Source organism: Narcine bancroftii, chromosome 4, assembly GCF_036971445.1.
Source record: "Narcine bancroftii isolate sNarBan1 chromosome 4, sNarBan1.hap1, whole genome shotgun sequence".
Taxonomy (NCBI): Eukaryota; Metazoa; Chordata; class Chondrichthyes; order Torpediniformes; family Narcinidae; genus Narcine; species Narcine bancroftii.
In genome coordinates this window covers 106,827,419-106,854,757 of record NC_091472.1, presented here as the reverse complement: position 1 = coordinate 106,854,757, position 27,339 = coordinate 106,827,419, and the positions used below count along the sequence as shown (strand labels likewise).

The window sequence follows — 27,339 nt, the reverse complement described above, 5'->3', positions numbered from 1 at the left end:
CAATACTCCTCGCATTGAAATAGATACATCTGAGATCATTTCTATCATGTGCAAACCTCTGCTTTCTGTCTTTACATGCAGTCTTCACATGACCCTCACCATCCTCCACCTCACTATCTGCTCTATCACTCTGGTTCCCCACTCCCTGCAAATCTTGTTTAAACCCCCCCCCCCCCCAGAGCAGCACTAGCAAACCTACCCACATGGATGCTAGTCGCCTTCCAGTACAGATGCAAACCGTCCCATCAGAACAGGTCCCACCTTCCCAATGGTCCAGAAACAAGAAGCCCTCCCTCCTGCACCATCTCATTAGCCACATTTTAAGCTGTATTATCTTCCCATTTCTAACCTCACTTAGCACATGGCATGGGTATCAATCCTGAGAATTCCACCCTAGAAGTCCTGTGCTTCAACTTTGCACCTAACACCTAGCAGGACCTCCTTTCCCTTCATACCCACATCATTGGTCCCTACGTGGACCACGATATCTGGCTGTTCACCCTCCCTTCTTAGAATCGGGAGAACTCGAACTGAGGTATCTCAGACTGTGGCACCAGGGAGACAACAGGCCATCCGAGATATTTGATCTCTCCCACAGAACCTCCGATCTGTCCCCCCTAACGATCAAATCCCCTATCACTACTGCACTCATCTCCTCCCTCCTTCCCTTCTCAGCTGAGGGTCCAGTATCCATGCCAGAGATGTGACCACTACAACTTGTCCCTAGTAGGTCATCCCCACCAAGAGTATCCAAAATAGTATACTTATTATTGATGGGAATGGCCACAGGGATACTCTGCTCTCTCTGCCTCTTGCCTTTGCCTCCCCTGACAGTCACCCAACTGGCTACCTCCTGACTCTTAGGGGGTGACTGCCTCTCTAAAACTCCTCTCTATCACTGTCATTGCCTCCCGAATTATCTGAAGTTCATTCAGCTGTAGCTCCAGTTTCCTAACTCGGTTTATCAGGTTTCAAGAATGACCTGGACCCACTTCAATTCCCCTACCGTCACAACAGGTCAATGGCAGATGCCACCTCGCTGGACCCTCCACTCTGCTTTTGAACACCTGAACCACAAGAACACCAACATCAGGCTACAGCTCGGTACTTTATACCATCATACCAGCAAAACTAATAATCTCACTCCGAGAGCTGGAAATCTTTTCCTCCCTCTGCAACAGAATCCTCGACTTACTCATCCACAGACTCCAATCAATGCAATTCTGCAGCATCTCCTCCTCCTTCTTGATTCTCAACATGGGGGCATCTCAACTGCTTAGTCTTCTGCTCTTTTCCTTATGCCTTCACGGTTGCATACCTTATTTAGCGCCAATGTAATCTATAAATTTGCTAATAATCCCACTGTTGTTGGGTCAGAATAAAGGGTAGAGATCAAGAATCTCGTTGGTTGGTTGGTGCCAGAACAACACATTTTTTTTTCTGTATTTTTGGAAGAGGAAGCTGAGGTTCCATAATTCTGTCTTTATTCACAAAATAGCAATGAAGAAGGCTTGTTCCTTCAAGTTCCTGGGAGTCCATATATTGGAGGACCTCTCGTGGAATCACCACATCAAGGCAAAAGGCACACCAATGTCTCTACTTTCTAAGAAGTCAGAGAAGATTTGGCATATTTTATTGACCTGAATCTGCATGTTACAGCTTGACTACTCCATCGACCTTCTACAAATGCACTGTGGAAAGTATACTGACACTTGCAGTATGGCTGGTTTGGAGGCTTGTAAGTAGGATTGTAGAAGGCTGCAGAAAGTAGCAAATCTTGCCAAGTGCGTCACAGACTTGGAACTCCTGTCCATTCAAAGCATTTCTGTGAAGGGCTGCCGACATCAAAAATAACCCATATCACAACCTCTTTTTGTTGCTCCCTTCAGTAGAAGGTACAAAAGCCTGACATTCAGCACCTCTCTGTTCAAAAGCAGTTTTTATACAACAGCTATCAGACTCTTGAACCTTCTGTACGATCCTAACCATAAACTTCTTTGGGACCACCAAAAACCTCACTTTTTTTCTGCAACTGTAAATATTTATTTATCTTTTTATATTTATTATTTCTCTGTCGTAGCATATTGTAATAATTTATACTATTCATTCTTTCATGCTTTGTACTAAAAAGAAGGCCACTTGTGAAACTATATGCCTTTTCTGTCACGAGAATGTGTTCCAAGCCACAGCAGCTTTATTGGCCAAGATCTGTATAGCTTGGATTTTGCAATCAATAATAAGATTATTGTGTTCAATGGTAATCTTAAAGAAAGTTGGCCACAAAAATCTAACAATGTCTGTTGTGTGGATTTCCCCTGTTCCAACATTATTTGATGTCAAGACTATATTCTAGGGGATCTCTGGTACATACCAACCATATCACCAGGCTATCCAAGCAGTTACTTTATTGAAATCTGAGTTTGAGAAATGGAAACTAAAAAAAATTTTTGTGGCCGAATTCCAAATAGATCAGACCTGGAGAAGGCCAGCAAACAATGGAGAGGGAAATTACTGACAGTATTTTCTGCTGTCTTTGATTGCAAAGGCCAATCATCCAGAAGTTGCAGTCAGTTTAATCATATAATGACAGGGAACACTGATAGCATTGGTATTTTATTATAAATGGAAAATCCAAGTCAATTGCAAAGTGGTTTTGCTTCTTCTGAGCTGTCCATCTAGTGGAGATGCAGGATAATGTTTCACTCTCCAAAGTACTTCATTGTTTCTTTTGAAACTTTTTATTTTTTATAGGGCATGTGATCAAGCAATTGCAGTTAAAATATGTGGTTAATTGGTCACCAAAAATAGCATTGGACATCCATGATGTTGCTACTTAGTATTGTATTGCAAAAACAGCAAAGGTTATGTTGATTGTATATTACAACACATCTCTCCAGCTATGAGTAGACATCCCAGTGACTTACTCTGGGATAGTTTAGAAGTAGAAGAAGATAAAAAGTATCTCCAAAGTGACTATCAATCGAAGTTCACTCGAGCTGAATCTGAACCCCCTGTAAAGTGAGCAGAATCCTAAACTTTATTGGTGTTGAAAATGACAGCTGTAGAGACTACGCAAGCTAATGACCTATTGATCATGGGAAATAATTTAAAAATTATTTGATCTTTAATCTGATTTTTATAGAACTTGGTGCTTGCCATAGTTACTGCTGTCTCTTCCATTTCTATATAATAATAAAACTAAAGCTGTTAGGAACAATTCTGTTTATTTAGTGAACTACCACATTAAATATTTACAATAACAAACAATTTCCCATTTAATTATGGAGCAACTTGATATTTATGTGTTGCAATGAATCATATTGTCGCACATCCAAAACAAAAAACATTGTTTATTACAAAAGTTATATTATGCTGGAAAAATTAATATCTTAAAGGAAAATTATCTTCAAATTTGAAGGCATTTCTCAATACGTCCCAATTGAAATGTTTATTTAAGTAAATCTTTTGATAACATTACAGAAGCAAAATAATTAGTCCTTTATTAAGATTAGTGCATTTGCTGGAACTCAGAATTAAAAATTCATGTCAGAAACAAATGGAGAGTTTTGGCTTTCTTCCTTTATGCACTCCATTTAGGTATGCATAGATTTATTTATGCAGATGAGCTACATTAGGAAATAAATGTCTTTCTGAAGACTTGTTTCCAATGGGCAGCTGACGTGGACATTTACCCCCTCCATAAATCTTCGTCCGCGAAGCCAAGCCAAAGAAGAAGAATTGATATAAATACTTGCTCCTGCATTGTCGCTCAAATTCTCCCTGCTAAGTCATAATGTCTGACTCTAAATTTGCAAAAATTATGATACTTGTAATCTTTGAGAATATGATACATCTCCAATTGATTAAAATTGTTGTTGGAAAATACTGAAATCTTCAGGTCACCAGTGGAGAAGGAAGGACAGATATAAAACAGAATTAAGGGGATCCATTCTTGCCTCAAAGTTTATCTTGACATGTGAAAGCATTTTGAGGCAGTGGGTTTGAAAATTAGTTGGAAATCCATTATTCAGGACCATCACAGAACCTATTGATTAACCTCTTCCAAATCTGCACAAAATTTGGGCGACTTTATAGGTGGTTCAACTTTACCACCTCATTCCCCTTTGAAATTTATTGATCATGAAAACTGGCTCTGAGCACATTGCTGTGTGACCATCTTATTAGATCTACTGATTTTTGTTATCATGTACCTTTTGGAAGCCAGGACTCGATGGGTTTGTGTAAATGATAGCTAATTGCATAGAAAATTCCACGATCCTACCCAGTTAAAGCCTTTGAGTTGGAAGTGCTTAATTTTGTTTTGGTTGTATCAAATTTGCCTGAATTACAGTAAGTAACTGTCTCGTACTTAACCACATAGTGTGAAATTAGAGAAACGTGAAAATCAGTCATTTATTTCAATGATTTTCTGAACAACCTTTAATCTCACGGTTATTGGTATTTGATTATAGTTTCATATTTCTAGCTGCCATCAAATACAGATTGAGTAATCAAAATAGATCTATATTTCAGACTGCTAATAGGAAAAAATTTATTCATTTTAGATCTTTGGAAGTTGATAACTGGGTAATATTTTTGTTTATTTTCCTCTCAATCACAACTGCTGCATATCCTGGGAGTACCTCTCCCCTGTCCTCATCCTTTGCAGGATATAAAAGCTATAGTACCCTCCATAATGTTTGGAACAAAGGTGCTTTTTTCCTTTATTTACCGCTGTGCTCCACAGTTTTAAATTTGTAATCAGACAATTAAATGTGATTAAAGTGCATATTCCATATTTTATTTCAAAGTTATTTGTATGCATTTAGGTTTGAAGAACACCGCAGAGCCCACCTCACTGACAAAAGACAAAGGAGGAAAAACCCAACACCCAACCCCAACCAACCAATTTTCCCTTGCAACCGCTGCAACCGTGTCTGCCTGTCCCCCGCATCGGACTTGTCAGCCACAAACGAACCTGCAGCTGACGTGGACATTACCCCTCCATAAATCTTCATCCGCGAAGCCAAGCCAAAGAGAAGAGGTTTGACCACATAGAAATTACGGCACTTTTTGTACATAGTCCCCTCATATCAGGGCACCGTGTTGTTTGGGATATTTGGCTTTGCCGGTGTTTGTGGGTACTCGGGTCTGTTTAATTGCTCCATTGGTGCAGGTCTAATCTTTTAGTTTTGAAAATGTTATTTGTAGTTTTACGGACTCAAATTGTACAAACATCACAGGGGATCAGTTTATATTGAGCCCTTATTTCACCCCCCTTCCCTTCCTCCCCCAACCTCCCATCTCCCTTCTCACCCCAATCTTAACAAAGAAAGACGTACATCATTTACTAAAGATGACAATGTAAATACACTTTAAAAAATAGTAGGGTGGAGGGGTGTCGCTTCTTAGCTTTTGATCACCTTGGGTATCTGTAATTTCCATTTATCAACATGAGGGCCAAAGATTTGGCAATGAAAATCAAAGATGCCTTTATGAGGCTGAAAAAAAAGAATAAAACAGTAAGACATGGCTCAAACATTAGGATTTCCAAAATTAATTGTTTGGAACCTCATGAAGAAGAAAGAGTGTACTGGTGAGCTCAGTAATCGCAAAGGGATTAGTAGCCCAAGGAAGACCTCCGGAAGAATTCTCATCATCATGAAGAAAAATCCCCAAACGCCTGTGCGACAGATCAGAAACAGGTGTGGTTGTGTCAATAACCACTGTCCACAGACTTCATGATTAGAAATACAGAGGCTGCACTGCAAGATGCAAACCACTAGTTAGTGACAGAAGAAAGATAGGCAGATTACCGTTTGCCAAGAAGTGTTTAAAAGAGCCTGTATAATTCTGGAAAAGGGTCTTGTTTCTCCAGGTGAGAAACCAAGATTAACCTGTATCAGAGTGAAGACAAGAGCAAAGAGAGGAGGTGTAAAGGAATTGTCCAAGATCTACCTCATCTTGATTCTTCCCCCATTGTTTGAATTCTGAGACTTTCTGATATATCCTCTTCTGCCTTTTCTGATTTTTCCTTGAAGGGCTCAGGCCCGAAACATCGGCAATATATCTTGGTCTTCTATAGATGCTGAATAGACCAGCTGAGTTCCTCCAGCATTTCAGTTTGTTGATTCAAGTATTAAACATTATTGACTACTTTATTATACATGCTATTGCTCTGTCCCAAATGAGGGGATCATCTATAAAAAAATGCTGTCATTTCTACATGGTCAAACCCTAATGTACACAAATGCCCTTTAATAAAATCTGGAATGTGCACTTTAATCACATGTGATTGTTAAAAATTTAAAACTGGAGCAGAGGAGCAAATAAATGAAAAAATGTCTTTGTCCCAAACATTATGGAGGGTTCTGTATATATATATATATATATATATATATATATATAGTAAAAATCCTTGTCTAGAATTCAAGAAACCGGCAGCCTCAAGCAACCAGCAAAAAAATCGCAGAAAGTAAATAGGTAAAAAATACGGAAGTTAAAATTGGCATGCCTCACCGGAAAATTCACATCCGGCATCTAGCAATCCCCATAGGTGCCAGATACTAGGGTTTTACTGTATATTTTATGGAAATATTCATTTTCTCTGATAGCTTATCAATGAATGCTATAAACAGAACTTGTTCCTATGATCTACAAGTTCTATTTCCCATAACAATAATGTGTTGCACTGGATTTTGCTGTTATTCTATTTAGAGAAAATGCAACATTCTTCACTGAGTGTGCATAGACTCACCTCCAGTTTTCTGTTCGATCCATTGACATTCCAAGCTATGGATCCAAACTTACGACATGGTCAAGAAGCCTTCAGCGACCAAGGCCATTTGGGAGCCCTCCTTTCCCTCAGCACCCTTTCGAATCCTGTCTCTGATACCTGTTTCCCATGAGCCAGTCTCCTGTCCACAAATCGCCCGCAATCTGCATGGATCCCTCAGCCACTGGTCCAGTGCTGTGGTCCCCATCATGTACTGTTGTCTCCTCTGCTTCTCCTCAGCAGGGGGTTATTCTTCCTGTTTCCAGTGCCCTGCGCTGATCTGCTGCTCCCCCAGAATCTGCAGCACCTCATGGCCACTGCCAAGCACAGGCACAGTCATCTTGGGCACATCGTGGTGGCAGGATTTAAGTTTAAAAGCACCACCTGTGCAGAACCGCCAGCATTCGGACTGGGCAATTGAACCCTTGAGAACAGTGATGTGACTCCACTGCCCACTCTCCTGGGTCCACATCAGCGATAGTGCAATCATTACAGCAGCTTTAGAAGTACTATCATTTTTTGATCCAACGAAAATATAAAATGCATAAAATATTTTTTAAGTATTGTATAAATTTCCAGGATTTTCTGTTTTTATTTCAGTAATTAATGGTCAGATTAAATTGAGTATTATCTACAATATCAAATATTGTATTTGTAGATATTATCTACAATATCAATTCTGGCATGTACGATTACATTTTATGTCTAATGATGTGATAAGAGGCATATATTGCATTTAAATAACTATAATTCAGCGATACATTCATTAAATGAGATCCCCCATCATGGCTCAATTGTCCTGTATAAGAAGGACTTCTGTGGAAATTGGATAGTTTTAAGCTTGCTCACAATAATGTCTTAGTTTTTCAACCAAGCAAATTCGATAATATTGCCAATTTCAGAATCACTTTCTTGTGTCTTAATGGATTAAAACCTAGCATCTTGTGTAATGAATAGGCAAGAGTCCATTGTTAGTTCACAGCAAGTATGAGTCCTGATTACTTTTTTTTCCTTCCTCTCCAATTTATAGTAATTCTTTCCCCACATCAGCTGTAGCAATTTAATCGAAAACAGGAATTGAACCTTGTGCTTCCTGGTTATTGCATACGATTCATAATTCAGAATCTTATATTGCACAATAAGTACAATGTTGGGTTCTCATTTAGAGTTGCTTTTCAAATTTACTTGAAGTATAAGGATCAGTAACTTGAGAATATTATTGTTTTAGCTTTCTGTGAAGCAAACGGGCAAATATGCAGTTTAAAAAATGCTTTTCAGTATGCATTGTTTCAGTTAAATTTATTCACTGTTATATTTTGTAATGTTGCAGACTGTTCAGCTTAAAGCAAACAATTTTCCTGTGTAGGTGTATCATGTCTGTTCTTACTCAGGTCAATATTTAGTCAAGCAATCTCAGTAGCAACCATGTTGAATTTATCTGCAATTATGATAATAGGGCCCATGTGGTTTTATTTACCTTTTGTCCTTACCTAATTTGTTTTATTGCCTACCCTCATTTTGTGAGAGAACTCAATTTTTAACAAGGCCTGACAGAATTTCTGTTCTTAATGCCTTCCACAGTTGTACTTTTCACTTTGCTGAGGTAATTATTTGAGATGCATTTCTCATGGTGGCCTTTTTTTGGATGGCTGTGTGTTTATGATCTTTGCTAATGTACTTGCTCAAAGTGACTCATTTTCAGTGACATCAGTTACTATGACAACAAGACTTGATGTGCTTTTTCCATTCTTGTTATCCGATGAGCTGCAACGTAAGGAGTTAATTGAATTGTAAAGGAATTTTTTCATCCATTATTTGATAATTATTGTTTATTTAAAATTCATTTAGGTATCAAAGAAAGATGGTCAGCATATCAAATATCATCAATATTCTTCATATTTATAGTCTAAATGTCTGCATCCTGAAATATATATTAATTATGATTGTGAGCATTAGCCAGTTAATTATGCTTCTATGATCTATCTTCTCTTTTTAAAAAAAGCTATTTGTGTTTCATGCTGTTAATCAATGCTGCAGAAAGAGTTAGCTGAACCACAGAAACACTGCAATATCATTTTCTGTAGAAATTTTAAAGGCTAATAAATAACAATGCCCTTTGCAGTTAAACAAGAAAATCTGCAGATGCTGGGGGTCGAGAGCAATACAAAAATTTGCTGGAGAAACTCAGCAGGTCATATAATATCTATAGAAAGTAAAGACTAACCAATGTTTCCCCAAGGCCCCCTTGATATGGCTTTTTCATGTATTTTGGAAATTTTGAAACTTACACCAATGTTACTAATAAAAGGAACAACAGTTATGGTCTTAAGCATTCAATCTTTATCTGGATTCAGCTTATATTTTAAAATTTGTAGTCTCACAAATAAACATTAAGATCAGTAAACATGAATATTAAACTTTCTATCCCACTATTTTCGTCAAAGATATAAATCAACCACAAAAATGGTATATTACAAAACAGTGTGGTGACCATCTTAAGGTTAAAATATACATTGTGCAAAATCCTAATACATGCTGTATGCTATCATTGTTCCTACTTTTTCTTCCAGACTTGAATGCATGTTGTCACGGTTCACATTACGCCTTCCTGCCTTCATGAGCGAACTGGCTATTGTATTAGATCATTTGGGTCTACGTTAATTTGGTGTCCCTGGTCTTACTGTCTTTGCATACATTATTTAGTGAATGTCTCTGTTTTGTTAGCTGTTGCGTGCTGCATTGTATTCTTATGTGTTAGTTATGCAGGGCCTTTCATTAAACAGCAGGGTGTTATTAGCCATCGCCTGAAAAAGCTATATATTGTTGCTGCCTTGTTTAAACTGAGCGCAGAAGCTGACTACAGACTATTGGCCAAGCAATGAATTGGCAACCGATGACAGGCCCATAGAGGGCCTGAGGCTCAGGTGGCTCACGGCCTCAACTTTAGCTCTGCTCTTTCAAAAATTTGTCACGCCCAAGACTGCTCCTGCTGCGCCAGCACGTGCCAGCTTAGTGTCAGAGCGCCTGTTCACCAGAAGGACACACCAGCCCAATAGCCTGCTGTTGACGAGGCCAGTAGCTTGCTGTGGCAATATGGAATGGAGAGACCCAGCAACAGCCTGCATGCATTTCAGAAAAAAGACGACTTCTAATGACTTACGAATGGCATCAGTTGGTCCCTAAAGAATTAGCAGAAATGTGTGCCTCTGGTCTTACCAAATTAAGTAGGCTATTCATTAAATGGGGTCATCAAAATTTAAGACTGCAATAAATAAGCTCACAAGGTCCATATTTCAATTCTGACACTAAATAGTGAGCATACAAAATAATTTTACTTTTAAAGAGCATTATAATGCACTGATCAACTTTCCACGAGTCTTTAGGTTTGAGAACTCTTTTTTTACACTTTCATATTGAAATCTTTCTTGTTACTTTCCATTGTGGTATTATTCCAGAAACACGACTTTGATTTTATTAGCAACACCAACCCTCTCCAAGCCAACCCTGGAATAACTTTAAGATATTGAAAGAGGAGTTTATCTAATTTTATGGGAAGAATATTTTACACTACGACTCCTAATAGTAACAATTAATTGCATTCCCATTTCAAGGTATTCTTGTGCTGTGGTTCTAGGCATTTGTATTTTGATTCCCAAATTGGTAGTCAACTTGACTTTTTTAAGGGGCGCTAAAGATATTTGGAAATTTTACTTGTTTTTGTATGTGATTTATAACTGTGTTTCCAACCTCTTTTGTGGAGTGTGAAACTTTACACAAAGAAGAAAATTAAAGCTCTCCATAGTGTGCTATGAAAAGCAGCTACAAGCAGGGGTCCTATTAGGGCAGCTGGAAGGTTGTTGAACTCTGTCACGCTTGTAGTTTATTGGTGACTGGTTTTTGATTACTGCGGCAGTTGCAAGTTTTACCCTGGTCATAGGGAAGCAATTCAGTGGTGTTTTATTGCAGATAATGTAATCAAGATTTTTGACAAGAGTGTATCTCGTGCGTGGGGTTTGTTGTTTGTTCTTAGAGCTCCTAGTCTTAAATAATATTTTGTGGCAGGATAAGGATGTGCTGATTATTAACTATGGCACACAGCAATTGAAAACTGTTCAGCAGTGCAGAGATGTATTCCAAAGTGTTTATGTTAAATTAATTTTAAATCGGTTTGATTGATCCAAAGTTTTACAGCATGTTGCAGGGAGATTTCTGTTCAAATTGCATGGCTAGGTCTAAACATTTCTGCACCTGGGGGTTGCATTGCTTATACAGTGATCACATATAATGAAAGAATATCCATAATAGAGCTTTGAGCTCTGACTTAATTTGCTTGTTCTATTTCCCTGCGCATTCTGTTGAATGTTTTTAAATCTGTTAAACTCTGTGGAAGGGCACAATGGCGATTAGATTGCAATTTAAAAATTGTAAATCTTTGTTCCACCATCTGTCGTTATTACGAGTTTGTTCCTTCAACTGAATGAATTATTTATTTCTATTTAAATATACAATAATACCTTATACTAGATGAGAGACTGTCTGTTAATTAAAAATGATTACTATATGTATTGTTTAACTAACATTGATGATGAAAAGTTTTCCAAATTCTGTTTGAGATTTTTTTAAATTTTGTTTTACCTTTGGAATGATTAAAAAAATATTGATGACAGCATAGTCTTTAACAGAAATTTATTGGAACTGTGTAAATATTCTGCGGCTTGGCAGTTTAAAAGATGCATGTGTAAGAACTGGCATTTTCATGTCTTTCAAAAGATTTCTACTATGTTCACCTCCACGTATTTTGGATACTTCTTTAACCAATTACACAGTTATGAAGAAAGAGCTCAATACGTTGAAGCAATAGTTCAGCAACACAAAGAGATCATGTCATTTGAAGATTTTGCAGCCCAAGTCTTCTCTCCCTCCCCAAGCTACACGTTCAATAACATGGGTAAGTCAAAATTATTGCTTTGTTTTCTGGATCACTTCAGTGACAGATGTACAACTATTTTCTGGAGATGAATGTTTAAAAAAAAATTAAAGACCGCCTTTCTTATTTGTAATAAATTAATAAAAATCAAAAGAAATTAAAGTGCATTTTGTGTATATATCAAACTTATCCTTCATCCATTTTTATGCCTTTCCCCTCAGCTGGCTGTTAACTTTTCAAACTTGCTCAGAATAATGTCTTCACACTGACTCATTGATTCACATTGTTTGTTATACATTGAATGTCCAATACAGAATCTGAGCTGAATATGTATTGAATTGAGGGAAAGGGGTTATGCAGCGTAGAGGTTTTTGAAGCTCCATGAGTTTTTGTAGAACAAGAAATATGCTTCAGGTTCCCAATAAAATTATATAAATCAGGTTGAAGGAAGTAAAATCAAACAAAGGTCATTATTAATATTAGTCTGCATTCACTTCCTGTGGATTTTTGTCGAAAGAATATCATAATATACAGGCATCTTCAAAAAGACTATGAAATTTCTCTGGATTCTATGTCCTCAAATGTAATGTTATAAAAAATTGTAGTTCCTTGTGTTATAAAACTAAAATACATTCTTTTTCAAACAATTATGGTGAAAAAACTTGCATTGATAAATTAGTAAAGTAAAATACATGACTGATTTTTTTTTATTTTGAGGGGTTTAGGCAGGTTGTTAAAAATATTTGCTCATTGTGGTGTTAATTTCAAATCGAAACAATTTACTAAAATTTATTATGAAAATTACAGAATGGAATCTGAAGTTTTAATTATAGTCAATAACACATTTGTTGATTAATTTTATTTGTATTCTTGTTTCTATCTTGAACAGAGGCATTCATTTTACTCAGGACAAACCAATTGTTTAGTTGATTACACAGATTTTCCATTTGCTCCCCGAGTCCAGTTTTGTTCTGAACATATGCCTTATCTCTTGAAATCAACGATATGATTTGCATTTATGGCAATTCTTAATAACATGCTATATGTTTATCTCTGCTCTGTAGGCTAACTTTTAAATAAGTCCATTTTGCTATTGAAAGCCTTGTATCTGCTTGAACCAAATTCAACAGTGGAACTTGTAGTATATATGGAAAAAATGATCCTCATAATTTACTATCTTTTGTAGTGTTCCAACTGTTATCTTTTACTCCATCCTCAAACAGACTCTGTGATGACCATAATAGCACACAATATAACCTCATCTTTATCATTGCAATAAAAGAAATGGATGTTGGTTTCAAGAATCTTTCTGCTACACTCACTGAATTCATGAACAACCAGTTGAGTTTTCCCAGTTTCCCATAAATTGGCCCAGCTTCCTTATGCTGTTTCAAATTGTAGTCCATGTTGTGTTTTTGAAAGGAGTTGAATAATATTTACTTATGTGTTAATTTCAAATGAAACTGAATATAAATGCATTTAAAAATTAAACTTTAGTATTTTCTCATGTAGCTGTGTATCCTTTCTGTGCCATAATATAATAATTTACTTGTCTCCATCTGTGTAATAAGAAACTTTTTTTATTGACATTGCCCAGAGGCCGTGTACCTGGCCTGAATCAAGGAATACCATGGGATACATCAGCTATTCTCAACTTTTTGTTGACTCTGGCCCCCTTAAGATTCTGCTCAAAGTTTATGGGCCTCCTTCCCTCTGAAACAATCAAGTTTCATTTTTTTCTTCCCTATTTCTCACCTACCAATGCATTAAAAACATTTTGTTACATAAGGTGAGTGTAACAACCGTGGTTTGTGAATCCAAAACAAACAGACAAATAGGAAATCATTCTTATTGAACAGATAAAAAAGAAAAAAACATGAACATACATATGAAAGAAAAATTTTAAATGATTCTTGGAGCATAATTATTTGTACACAATGAATCATTAGGGAACCTTGAGCATAAACTCAAGGATGTAAGAACTAATGAAAACAACTTTAAAAACTAATTCTTATAAAATAAAGATGTTCCTCGGCAAAATTTTTGGTGTCAGGCTCCAAACTGGATAATGATAGTCAAACGTCAGTACTTGTTATGATACCAAGCCTGTTCCTGGACTTTGTCAAGGAAACTACCTTGCTAAATCCACATTGTTGAGGGAAATACAGTGAAAAATATCTCAGAATTGTCCCATAATTTTGAAAATTTATTCAGCAGGAAACTCTTAACCCAAAAATATTTTTTGTAAATTGATTGAGTTTACAAAAGTTAATTATTTCACTTTAAAGATAAATCAATCTCTCTTGAAATTCTGTATCAAAATCGGTGGGTTGTTCCTCAACTAGATCTAACATCCAATATGGAATATTGAGGTTTAACAGGTCATTAAATCTTTCCTGCCTCTTTTCAATCTTCTTCAGCATGATGCTGAACCAAGCCATGAAAGACCCCAACAATGAAGACGCTGTTTACATCCGGTACCGCACGGATGGCAGTCTCTTCAATCTGAGGCGCCTGCAAGCTCACACCAAGACACAAGAGAAACTTGTCCGTGAACTACTCTTTGCAGATGATGCCGCTTTAGTTGCCCATTCAGAGCCAGCTCTTCAGCGCTTGACGTCCTGCTTTGCGGAAACTGCCAAAATGTTTGGCCTGGAAGTCAGCCTGAAGAAAACTGAGGTCCTCCATCAGCCAGCTCCCCACCATGACTACCAGCCCCCCCACATCTCCATCGGGCGCACAAAACTCAAAACGGTCAACCAGTTTACCTATCTCGGCTGCACCATTTCATCGGATGCAAGGATCGACAATGAGATAGACAACAGACTCGCCAAGGCAAATAGCGCCTTTGGAAGACTACACAAAAGAGTCTGGAAAAACAACCAACTGAAAAACCTCACAAAGATAAGCGTATACAGAGCCGTTGTCATACCCACACTCCTGTTCGGCTCCGAATCATGGGTCCTCTACCGGCACCACCTACGGCTCCTAGAACGCTTCCACCAGCGTTGTCTCCGCTCCATCCTCAACATCCATTGGAGCGCTCACACCCCTAACGTCGAGGTACTCGAGATGGCAGAGGTCGACAGCATCGAGTCCACGCTGCTGAAGATCCAGCTGCGCTGGATGGGTCACGTCTCCAGAATGGAGGACCATCGCCTTCCCAAGATCGTATTATATGGCGAGCTCTCCACTGGCCACCGTGACAGAGGTGCACCAAAGAAAAGGTACAAGGACTGCCTAAAGAAATCTCTTGGTGCCTGCCACATTGACCACCGCCAGTGGGCTGATAACGCCTCAAACCGTGCATCTTGGCGCCTCACAGTTTGGCGGGCAGCAGCCTCCTTTGAAGAAGACCGCAGAGCCCACCTCACTGACAAAAGGCAAAGGAGGAAAAACCCAACACCCAACCCCAACCAACCAATTTTCCCTTGCAACCGCTGCAATCGTGTCTGCCTGTCCCGCATCGGACTGGTCAGCCACAAACGAGCCTGCAGCTGACGTGGACTTTTTACCCCCTCCATAAATCTTCGTCCGCGAAGCCAAGCCAAAGAAGAAAAGAAATCTTTCCTGCAATTATGTGTGTTTTTGCTTTTGGTATTTCATATAACGTAATTCGTGTTCAGATTTGGAAATTGTAAAAATTCCCAACGTCTGATATTGATCTAATAGCTGTGAGCTTTTTAAAGAAAGAAATAATGGCTTCCTTACTATCAATAAGGTTATTGGTTTACTCTGTAAGATTTTGTCAATAAATTGTCTATAAGTTATCTGCCAGGTAAAATATGTTGCCTTTGCAACAATGAGTTTTTCTCCATGCTCGTTATGCAACAGAAGGAAACAATCATGTCCCAGAATGCACTAAATGACGAAGATAATTTCTTATGGACAGCCACCTCACCCCTGTCTGCAGTGTTTGGAAATGTTAATTTTTTCACATGGTTGCAGGAATACACTATTTTGAAGGAGATGTGATTTTATAAAGTTTACAGTCTTTAAACATCCTCTTAAGTTTTTCGCCACTAAATGTTCTCTGTGAATGATGCAATGAACAGTAAAGACTGAATGAAGGTATAACATTTTTCAGGCACGTGATGAGCATCCAATCATTGAAGTAGCACCTTGAGTTGAGTTGAGCAGCACCTTGAGTTGAGTTGAGCAGCACCTTGAGTTGAGTTGAGCAGCACCTTGAGTTGAGTTGAGCAGCACCTTGAGTTGAGTTGAGCAGCACCTTGAGTTGAGTTGAGTTGAGTTGAGCAGCACCTTGAGTTGGGTTGAGCAGCACCTTGAGTTGAGTTGAGCAGCACCTTGAGTTGCACAGGCAATCATGTTCTCAAATGGGATATTGTTCTCATTTATGTAATTCTTCTTCAAAAAGAGTCAGTCCCTTAGTATTGGTTTTATTTATTCTGGCAAATCATATCTCTTCCGTCAGCTTGTTCTAGAATCTGGCAAAAGCCATTAGAAGAGTGTTGATCTCTTGCAAAGTAGATTTGTCTAATTATAAAGAAAATTTATTATATCATCATTAAATGACTCACTGGTTTTCAATGTCCCTTGCCATCTCATCAATTCTAGAAACAGTGACATTATTCAAAGGAAGTGCCTGAATAGTTTCTTTGGCATTTAAGTTCTTGACACTGAAGGCAAAGTAAGTGACTCAGTGATGTTTTGACAATTTCCACTTTTAGCAATCAATTCACTTATCATATAAGAAGACCATTTCCTCATTTATGTGATATTTCCATATCACCTGTTTGAATGTTGGCCTTCTCTCAAAATTATTTTAAAGGGTTTTGAAATAATCCAAGGGCTTATCCTTCTTCTCTTTATGTATGGTCTCTAAATATTGTTTCGGCTTTCGTGACCTCGTGATTTCACTTCAAACTGTATTCAAACAAATCAAACACATGGGTAGAGAATCCGTTTTGCAAAGAGGTAATGAAGCCATATGATAAGTATTCCATTGAATAATAACAGTACTGCTTTTTTGCCGAAGAACTCATGAGTAAAATCCGAAAGTAATAAAAATTAATTATTACAAAACAAAAGCATTTCTTACAATGGTTAGTTCAAGTCGGCTTAAATTTTATAGAAAATAATAAGCAACATGTTCCTTCTTCAATAAAAGCTAGCAGAAAGAAAAATGTGAGAATGAAGATTATATAAAATTATAGCTGGAGATGAATGGGGGATAGAAAACAAAAATGGAGTCAGGAAGGGTTCCGATTTGCAATGTTGATCATTCTTTTTCTTCCACTGATGCTGCTCAACCAGCTGACTTCCTCTAGCTTGTTTGTTGCTCCAATTCCAGCATCAGCAGTATGTATATCTGTATGTCTTAAATTTAGGGGAAAATGGCCTGAATCCATCAGGGAGAACATAACTTTTATTTAGATTTTCTTTCTTTTTTTTAAATAAATTTAGACATGCAACACAGTAAGAGGCCCTTTCGGCCCACGAACTCGTGCCGCCCAATTACCCCAATTGAAGGGTGAGGGAAAACAGAGCCCCCCCCCCCCCGAGAATTTTCACACAGACACAGGGAAAACATAAAAACTCCTTACAGATAGCACAGGATTCAAACCCTAGTCTTGATCGCTGGCACGGTAATAGCATTGTTCTAACCATTACGCTAACTGTTCCACCCCAATTGATAGTAAAGAAGATGAAGCTCATGGAGATGTGAATTGGACGTGGTGGTCTAAGCTTCTGCGTCTAGACGGCAAGGTTGGCGTAGCGGTTAGCACATTGCCTTCACAGCACCAGTGATTGGGACCAGATCGGGGTTTGAATCCCACGCTGTCTGAATGGAGTTTGTACATTCTCCCCATGTCTCCTCATGTTTTCTCTGTGGGCTCCGGCTTCTTCCCACCGGTCAAAACGATTGGAGGTGTAGGTTAATGGGGTGTAAATTGGGCAGCACAGACCCGTGGGCCGAAATGTCCTGTTACCGTGCCGAATGTCTAAAAAAAATTAGACATTAAGTAGCTTCTGTTCTTTCCCCATCAATCTTTCTGCTTGTGGATTCATGTCTCCTTCCCTGTTTTCAGTTGTCTCATTATTCAAATCCTGCTGCCTGTGGTTCAAAATAGATATCCTGTTAAAGTGAGGGCACTTAGTCATGAAGGAGGAACTTGCTCCCACAACTGGATTGGCTGCTGTTTATTTGTATTGTCTTTAGTCACAGACAAGGTGTCAGAAGACCTGACATACATCATGGTAACAGGACATTTCGGCCCACGAGTCTGTGCTGCCCGATTTGGAGCCTGACAAAGTTTGCAGATGACATCAAAATTGATGGTATTTTGGACAGTGAATATATGATTACAGCAGAAATTAGATCGACTGAGAAAATGACCAATGCATAGCAGTTAGAATTTAACTTGCACAAATGTGAAATAATGCATTATAGTAAGTTAAAGCAGAGCAGGATTTGCATAGTAAATGGAAAGGGTAGGTGGGGGAGGGGAGGGGTGGTATGAAGGCCAAAACAGGTAAATGAGACTAGCTGAGGTGGCCAACTTGCCTGACACCAGAGAGTTGGGTGAAGGCCTATTTCCATGCTTTATGACTGAGTCTTCATACTTGAGATCAAACTATTCAAAATAATAGGTCAATGCTGGGGAATTGGATTAGTTGAAGAGCTGCTGCCAAGACCAGCATTGTCACCTATTCTGCATTGTTGAAGTAGATCAGTGATATTAAGTTCTTTATTTTTTTCAGATTTCCTTGGAGTACTCAAGGTTGTAATGTTGTAGGATGTTGAAATCTCTTAATTAATCTGGCAGTGAAATATCAACAGTTCTTCCTATCACCAAGACATTATTACATTATTTTGCACTTTAAATAGGCTTATATGTTTTAGGCTAGGCAAGTCTTCACTCTTTATGGTCTTTCATTTGTAAGTAATTTTTAAAGCATGGATTTAAAAAATCATTACCGAATAATTCATTTTCAAAAGTAATTTTCTCTTCCTTCCCAAGAATAACAGAAGGTTACGTAAGCCAAAAATGACCCAGCAAATAAACAAAACACAAATCTGATGAATTTTTTGCTCAGAGATGTTGGGCCTAGTGAAATTATCAAAACTAGGAAAACTATAAAAGTCTCAAAACTTCAGTGAAGGTTGGAATCTTTGGTCATTTATGGCACCAGACCCATCTCATGCTACCACTGACGGCTCGACCTTTGAGGTCAAGATCAAGAGTATCAGTTTCCTCGGAGTGCTCTTAGAGGAGAATCTCACCTGGTCCCTTAACACCAGCTCCTTGGCCAAAAAAGGCCCAGCTGTGCCTCTACTTCCTGTGAAGACTGAGGAAAGTTCATCTCCATCCTCGCTACATTCTACAGAGGATGTACTGAGAGCATCCTGTGCAACTGCAGCACTGCCTGGTTTGGAACCTATACCACCTTAGACCACAAGACCCTGTAGAGGATAGTGAAGTCAGCGGGAAAAAATATAATTGGAAGCTCTCTTCCTACAATGAAGGATATCTACAACACTTGATACAGGCAAAAGGCAAAAAACATTGTGAAGGACTCCACACACCCCTCATGTTAACTGGTAGGAGGTTCTGTAGCACTTGTGTCCTGACGCCCATATTGGGCAACAATTTCTTTTGCCCCAAGCCATTCAGTTCCTGAATTCCCAGAACATATGTGGATAGGTTACTATGGACTTACACTGTATACGTCTTAATATTTTAAAATATCAATGTGTTTAACTTCTATTTATGTAAATACAGTACAACTCCAATTATCTGAAATCAGTTTCTCGGAAATCTTAATTTATCCAAAAAAATTTTTAAATTTTGAATAAGTGAGGGTCTCCAAAACAAATCAGAAATCCTCAGTTATCCGAAATTTTTTTCGGACCCAAACTGACCTCACTGGTTGAAAAAGAATTCACCCAACATGAAATTAGAAAGATGACTGTCCTCGTTTCAAATAACTCCCTCTCTCCTCTCTTTCCATTTCTGCTTTACCTTCCCCTATTGACTTTTCTCTCAAACGGTCCCTCTCAAACTGTGTGCCACTTTCTCCGAGGCAGAAGGGGTGGGAAAAATCCCTTGTCCCAGTGTCATCAAGGAGAGCAGCCTCCCAGGCAGGAGCAGGACCTTGGGCTCAGTGGCATTCCCGTTCCTCCCTCCCTCCTTGACACACTGGAGCTCCTGACGCCGACTCTGAACCCCCCCCCCCACCTCAACCTACTACCACACACGCATACCAGACTTCCCAGTGTGCATTAGGCCTATGGGAGGATGCGGAGTTCGAATTCGGCCATCGGGAGCTCCAGTGACCAGGGAGACCGGAGCCCACTGACATGTTAGTGGATGTTCCACTGGTCTGATAAGCCTCTCCAGAAATCAGCAGCAGCAGTGGGGACGTTTCAGTGATCGGCAGCAGTGTTGTGGCCAGCATTTTTTTGCTGAGAATTAAACATTATTTTAATGCTTAAAAAGCCTCCCCTTCTTGTTTGTTGTTGTTTAAACATTGAAATAAGTGATCTGCTGTTGCTACTGTGCTGTTTTTAAAAAATGACCAGTTCTCCGAAAAAAATGTTTATCCAACGTAAACATTTCAGATAATCGGAGTTATACCATATGCTCCATGGTCTTAGAGAAATGCTAACTCATCTTTACCGTGCAAGCATGGTATGAATGATATATAAAGGTGACTTGACTTGAACAACAGAATACAAGTCAGGAGTGGAATGAACAGCTTTGCTCTTCCCTGGATGAATAACATGCAAGAAGCTTGAGACCATCCAGGCAAAGCAACTTCTTTGATTGTCCATAACCTACTCTTTCCCCCCCCCCCCCCACCCCACCTCATCTTTCCTATTGACCTTTACAGATGCAAATAAATGATACCTAAATTTGGGAAAAACTAATGATAAAGAGTTTGTTGTCATATACATGTACAATGCGCATATTTCTTGTTGCAGCTGAACAGATACTTTGTGAAGGAAAAATACAACCACAATTATATACGTTAAATTAAATTAAAAAGAGGTAATAGTAAATAAAAAATCGATTAAAATATTTTATAGTTATATTGCAAGGAAAAAGGTGTCAGTCATACCCGCAATTGAATAATCCAGATATTTGATCCTTCCCTAAGATTTTGGTTTTCAACTAATTATAGGTTCTCAATAACGCTTTACAATTTCTTTCCCAGGCTTGTCATCTTGTTGCTTTAGAATTATACTTCTACATGACCATTTCAATAATTTCAAAATACTTTGTTTCCAAATCTAAGTACATTAGAAAGAGGGATAAATTATTATTAAAAACAAAATGATTAGGGTAACATTTTCACCATCCACTTGAAAAGCAGCATTCTGAGACATTAATGATCAAGTCCTAAGGCTCAAATTAAGTCCAGTGAATTATGTAATTATGTGCTGTTGTTCAATTTTACATATTTTTAAATAAATACCCTTCATTAAAGCCATATAATTAAGAATACAAATTAAATTCAGTGCATCCCAGTTAGAAAATAATTTTGAAGTGAAATGTTGACTAATAAGATGAGTCATGTGTAATTGTACAGCATTGCTCTCTGATGTCAATGTGCATTTGTAGCTTTGTAAGCAGATAAGAGTTGCATGTTTGTGTTGGTTGTCAGTAGCAGCAGGCTTACAGTTAAGCTTCCTGACACTGGCAGAACCAAAGGGAGTCCACATTATTGCACATAATCTTTTCCTTATTGTCTGGAGAAGTGAAGACAAAGGGCTAGTGAACCTCAGTGCAACCTCTACATGCTAAAAGAAATCACAGATAAAGATTTAAACATTAGATTTTGCTGCTGCTCCATAATAATACAATTGGTTTTCTTTCCACCTATATCTTTGCTCAAAGTATAAACTGATATTTGATAAATTGGGTATCACATAATATAAAACTGCAGACTGTCAAAACTGCGCCTATAACAACTGGATAGATTTTGCCAATTTTTGTCTGATCCACCATATGTTGCAACTTTTGATATTGAATATTTCAACTGTTTAGGTGCAGGAGAGTGCCCCAACACACATTTTAAACTCTCAGCTCCAATATATTGGACATCTGCATTTTTTTTAATAGAGGCAAAATACTTCTATAAGATTCTTCTGAAATAATTGATTTGATTTTGCCAGCAAGGAGTTTCAGAAGGGCATGAATTTTGACTGACATTTTTTTTAAGATGCTAAGCCGATGCTGTTACCATAGTAGCATCTTAGGCTGTTGTGAATGGTTACCAATATCACACTTCATCCCCACAACCGGATGACATAATGCCTTTAATTCCAGGACTGAACTATTGATGCACGTTAAAATGTGTTGATAATCTGTTGCTGGTATGTTCTCAATCTGCTGTAGCAGAAGGATGATTTGGTTAATGAGTCATTGTCAGGTTTATTCACACAATTGGCAGAGAGACCATGTTGCTCCGGTTTCAGGAAGGTTTGGCAAATATTAAAAAGAATTGAAAGCCTTGTTCTGAGTGCACGAGGGAGAGAATCTTAACAGATCAATCTCTAAACAAAAATCAGACTATAACCAGGAAAATCTATAAGTGATACTCAATTATATGTGTAAAATTAAACAGCACTTCTAACTTTAGGGGTCCATTAAAACTGAGTCTTGACTGAATTATCTAAATTCAAAAACTCAAAGTTCAGCTTTATTTTCACTGTACATTCACGACCTGACATAAAACCCTGAGATTCTTTTCCAGCGGGTAACACAAAAAAATTGTACTCAAGAAAAATTATGTATACAAAAGAGAGAAATGTAAACAAGAAGGAAGTGAAAACAAAGTGTGCAATACAAGAAAATTAATATATAAATAATGTGCAAAGTAAAAATCCTTAAATTGTTTAGGAGTCTGATGGTGGAGGGGTAGCAACTGTTCCTGAGCCTGGTGGTTCACTCACTTACTGATATGTCATACACATAAGGACTATGCACTAAAATTCTTACTTGCTGCATCTGAACCAGTATTTGGTAAAAGCACAGTTGTAATAGGATGCATTAAATTAACCTAGTAGAGAAAAGTGATAATAAAAATAAACTATAGATAATAAATATTCACAGTTACAGTTAGTGCAAAAGGGGAAAAAAATTAGCATTTCAATAGTGTAGAGAAGACTTTTCTGTGGTGCCAGACTAGTTTATGATTAGGGAAGTAAGGGGAGGTACAAGAGCCATTGAGAAAAACACAATGCTGGAGAAACTCAGCAGGTCAGAACAACATACTTTATATCGTAAAGATACATAACCAACATTTCAGGCTTGAGCCCTTCATCAAGGTATGGAAAAATTTATAAATATTTACCTTCAATATATACATCTCTGCCAGACAAACTCAATGCCGTCTATGCTCACTTCAAATGATGCGCGTCCTCACAGCCCCTACTGACTCTGTGCTCTCAGTTTCTGAGGCTGTCGTGAAAAGAACCTTCAGGAGAATGAATCTTCAGAAAGAGGATAATCCACATGGTGTACCTGGCTGCATCCTTACAACATGAGCAGACCAAGTGGCTGGACATTTTTCAGACATTTGCAAACTTTCGCTGCTATGCTCTGAAGTCCCTACCTGCTTCACAGAGAAGGCCAATTTCATGGGAAGAGAATAGATCTAGCCCAGATAAACTGGAACCAAGGTTTGGTTAGCAAGTCTGTAATTGAACAATAGAGAAGGTTTGGGTACATTCGGAGGAGATAAATGAGGAAATTAATGTCAGGTTTCCCTGAGTGATTGAATGTCACCTTGGAGTGGTCCATATCTTTTGTCACTGCCTTTGTAAACTTATGATATTATGATCTAGACTCTAAATGTTTTCAATCATGATCCTGAGTGTTTGCCCACTGGTACATCTGGAAAATAAACAGTGGTTCTGGCTAATTTCTCAGAACCAAGTCCAGCAATATGCCTTCCTTTTTGGGCCAGGAACAGAAATGAGCAAGAAAGGAAATGCTGATGAGCTTGGGAAAGCTCACAGCAGCTTCCAAAATACTGACCTGGAAGTAAAGAGGAAAATGTAAACAGTGATAGAGGGAATATGGTGAAGGCTGGAAGGGAATGCAAAAAAAAAACTAAAGGCAGGTTGTTGAGCTAAGTAGACAACCAAAATATCTGGAAAAATTAACATTATTCTCAAAAACCCATAGAGCAGAGAAACAGGCCCTTTGCCCTGACCTGACTGTATTGATCAAATTACCTATCAGAGCTAGTCCCACTTGCTAATGCTTTGTGATGTTCCTCTAATCCTGTCCTATCCATGTGCCTATCCAAATATATTTTAAACGTCATGATTTTGCTGACCTTTGCCACATCCTCTGGCAGCTTATTCCATATATCCAAGACCCTTTGTGGAAAATATTGTCCCTCAGCTCATTTTTTTAAAATTTTCCCCTCTCATCTTAAACCTACGACCTTGAGTTTTAAGAATTTCCTCGCTGGGGATAGGTATGCGGCTAGTCACCATATCTATATGACTCATGATTTTTTTAAACTTCTATCAAGTCCCACCTTAGACTTCGACACAAACGTCCCAGCCTGTCCAGCAACTCCTTGCAACTCCAAGCCCTACATCCTCATGAATCTATTTTCCGTCTTTTCCAGTTTAATGACACTCATCCTGTTGCTACACAACTACAGCAGCACACAGTATTTCCAAATATAGTCTAACTAATGTCTTGTACATCTGTAACATGACATTTCAAACTCCTCTGTTCAATGCCCTGATCAATGAAGGCAAGACCTTGGAGCAGAGGTCTTTGACTAAGATTCTCAAGAGTTTACATCAGCCTTCACCAAAGAAGTTGTTGTTGCTCGAATATCAGAAAAATAATTACTTGTATTTGAGATTCTGATTGGTTGAAGAATTGTTTAAGAGGAGGTACTAGAACAGTTTGCTGCACTTAAAGTGGAAAAGTCAACTGCCCAGATAGTTTCTGAAGTAAGCAATAGGGGAAATTGTGGTGATTTTATCTGCAATCTTCCTGGATACTACAGGAGGACTGAAAAATGCAAATATTTCACCCTTGTTCAAAGAAATGATGCAGGGGTAAATCCAGTAGTACAATCTAATCAGTTTAACCTTTCTGTTGGGGAACCTCACTGCTTTTCCTATTATAGGTGTGAACGATTTGGGCATGGGTGTACAGAATGCAATTTCCAAACTTGCAGATGGCATGAAATGGAGATAGGTGGTGAGTGAAAAGTGCTGCTGAGAGATGTGAAGTTTTACCTTCAGGCAGTAAGAATGAGAAGGCCCAATACCAACCCAAGGGCACAATTCTAAAAGAGGTACAAGAAGAGCAAGATGTATAGTTAAATATGCATAGTTTAAGTGAAAGAACAGGTTGAGAAAGTGGTTAACAAAGCATTCAAGAACAAAAGCAAGAAAGGATTGGTGAATCTTTAAAAAACACTGTTTGGCCACAATTGAAATATTGTGTCCACTTCTGGGCAATATGCTTTTTAGAAAAGTTGAAAGGCTTTGGAGACACTGCAGAAGAGGTTTATTAAAGTTATTCCAGGACTGAGGATCTTCATTTTTGTGCTCTGTGGTTATTCCAGTTTCCAGTAATGGGAGAGTGTAGAAGCAGTGGGCACAGCCTCAAAATAAAAGGACGACCCTTCTGAACAGAAATGAGGAGATATTTATTCAACCAGAGGGTGCTGAATCTGTGGAATTTGTTGTCACAGATGGCTCTGGAGCCAAATCATTAGGTACCTTTAAAGCAGAGGTCATTGTGTTCTTGATGAGTAAATGTGTCAAAGATTATGGGAAGAAGGAAGTATAGGTGAGGATGAAAGGAAAAGTACATCAGCCATGATTTGAATAGTGAAGCAGACTCTTTTCAATACTCAGTATGTTGAAGAGCCCAATTCTTCTCCTACATCTAAAGAAATATGAAAAATAAAAACTCATGACAAAAGAATCAAAGCCATTGTGAGAAACAATAAATAGTTAGGGTGTGGAAAGGACGGCCAGGTAGAGGCAGATTGAATTATAATGTTGAAAAGGGAATCTGAAAAGATATTTTAAGAAGAATTAGTAACATGCTTCTAAATCTTATTAGTGAGAAATCACCAGGCATAAAGAAGATATTAGGATATGGATATTTTACTTAGCTTCACCTGGGTCCACATGAGGAAAGGAAGCAAACTATGAGGTGGCTAGAGCAGCACTAGTTATTCCAAGAAAGATGGAGAGGAGGGTTTATGTATTCACCTATCCCATGCTTGAAGGGGTTGCGTTGCCAAGGAAGTGATCCCAAGAATAATCTCCTTGTAGCTGGAAAACTGACACATTGCAGCAAAGCCAGACCTGTTCTGCCTGTGGTGTTCAAGCTCACATTAAGACTTCCCTGCTAAGTTCTTGCAAACTTTAAGACCAGCACAGGTGATATTGTCGAGCGACTACACAGTCAGACAGGCCAAATTGCCACCCCAGTCAATTGGTGCAAAAAGGCACGGGCCCCCATTCCCTTCTCAGGAGAAGCCCATGTTTAGCGACACATGTTGCCTGGGAGATGTCGCCACGTCCTGGTTGCACGTCGCAGTGACTCTGCAAGGCACTGACGTCACTCCCATAAACTAGCATGCCCAAGACAGGAAGTGGGTCATTCACTAAAAGCAGTGCGAAAGAATCAATTGAAGTCAGTTAATGGTTCACCTTTGGACGTGCTTCATTTCAGTAGCACTGCAGTTAGCAGGCCGCTACAATATTTATCTCGATAGAGAACATTCCTTCAGAGCTGAGACTGAAGAATAACAACATTTCATTCTTTTGTCACAGGAAAGATTGGATGAGGAGGAGTCTGGGTTCCACTGGTTCTGTAGGATTATCAACACTTAATGCAGTCGTTCATTGCGAGTTATATGAAACATGAAGGATCAGACTAATTGTCTTGTAGTGCATCTTGCAGGCTGCCAGGAAGCTTCCAGTAATGTATTTATAATAATATAGTCATTCACCCTATAGATCTTTGACTGCCAAATAACGCACATGGCTTGTTTCTTAACAACTAAGAACGCAAGAAACCATGAGTTTCAACACTCCTGTGAGAAAATTCAAGCACTGACTACAATGGGATCCAATCAGTCACCAGGATGATTTACTGAATAGATGGATTTAACTTTCTCAAATTTTTAGATGCCTTGATCAGTTAGGATTTACCCATACTATTCAGCAGAGAAGGTCCCCCAAATCCTGAGGTGATGCCTCCACTTTTCAGGATCTGGTATTCGAAGGCCGCACAGTTAGATTAGTGATTAATGCGCCTCTGTTACAAATGCCAGTGGCTCTTGTTCGAATCTGAAACTGTAAGGGCTATGTTCCTGTACATTCCATTTTATATTTGCATTAAAAGTAAATAAACATAAAGACATAACTTAAACTTTGCACCCTGATTCTTCACCAATTGTGTACATCTAAGCTTATTTCTTCTGAATCTTCCACAAAAACATTGCCCAAGTGACCATCCTAGATGAGGGAGGTATATACTAAGCTCTGGAGAAGGTTGTTCCGTTTATATTAAAATTGTGATTGATGGTGCTACGTTACCTTGACCTGGGTAGAGGGGTCTGAGCCCATGATGGCGATGCCTATTATCGGCAGCAGCCAAGAGGCATT

General features: G+C 38.5%; 1 protein-coding gene across 5 annotated transcripts in view; it reads left to right on the top strand.

Moving 5' to 3' along the window:
* The window catches only part of ralgapa2 (Ral GTPase activating protein catalytic subunit alpha 2), a 521,318-nt gene that overhangs the window by 436,634 nt on the left and 57,345 nt on the right, over nt 1-27,339 (top strand). For all 5 annotated transcript variants that reach the window (XM_069932375.1, XM_069932376.1, XM_069932374.1 and 2 more), the window contains exon 39: nt 11,602-11,723. In XM_069932375.1, coding sequence (XP_069788476.1) covers nt 11,602-11,723 — 122 coding nt within the window. The remainder of the gene's footprint in view (nt 1-11,601; nt 11,724-27,339) is intronic.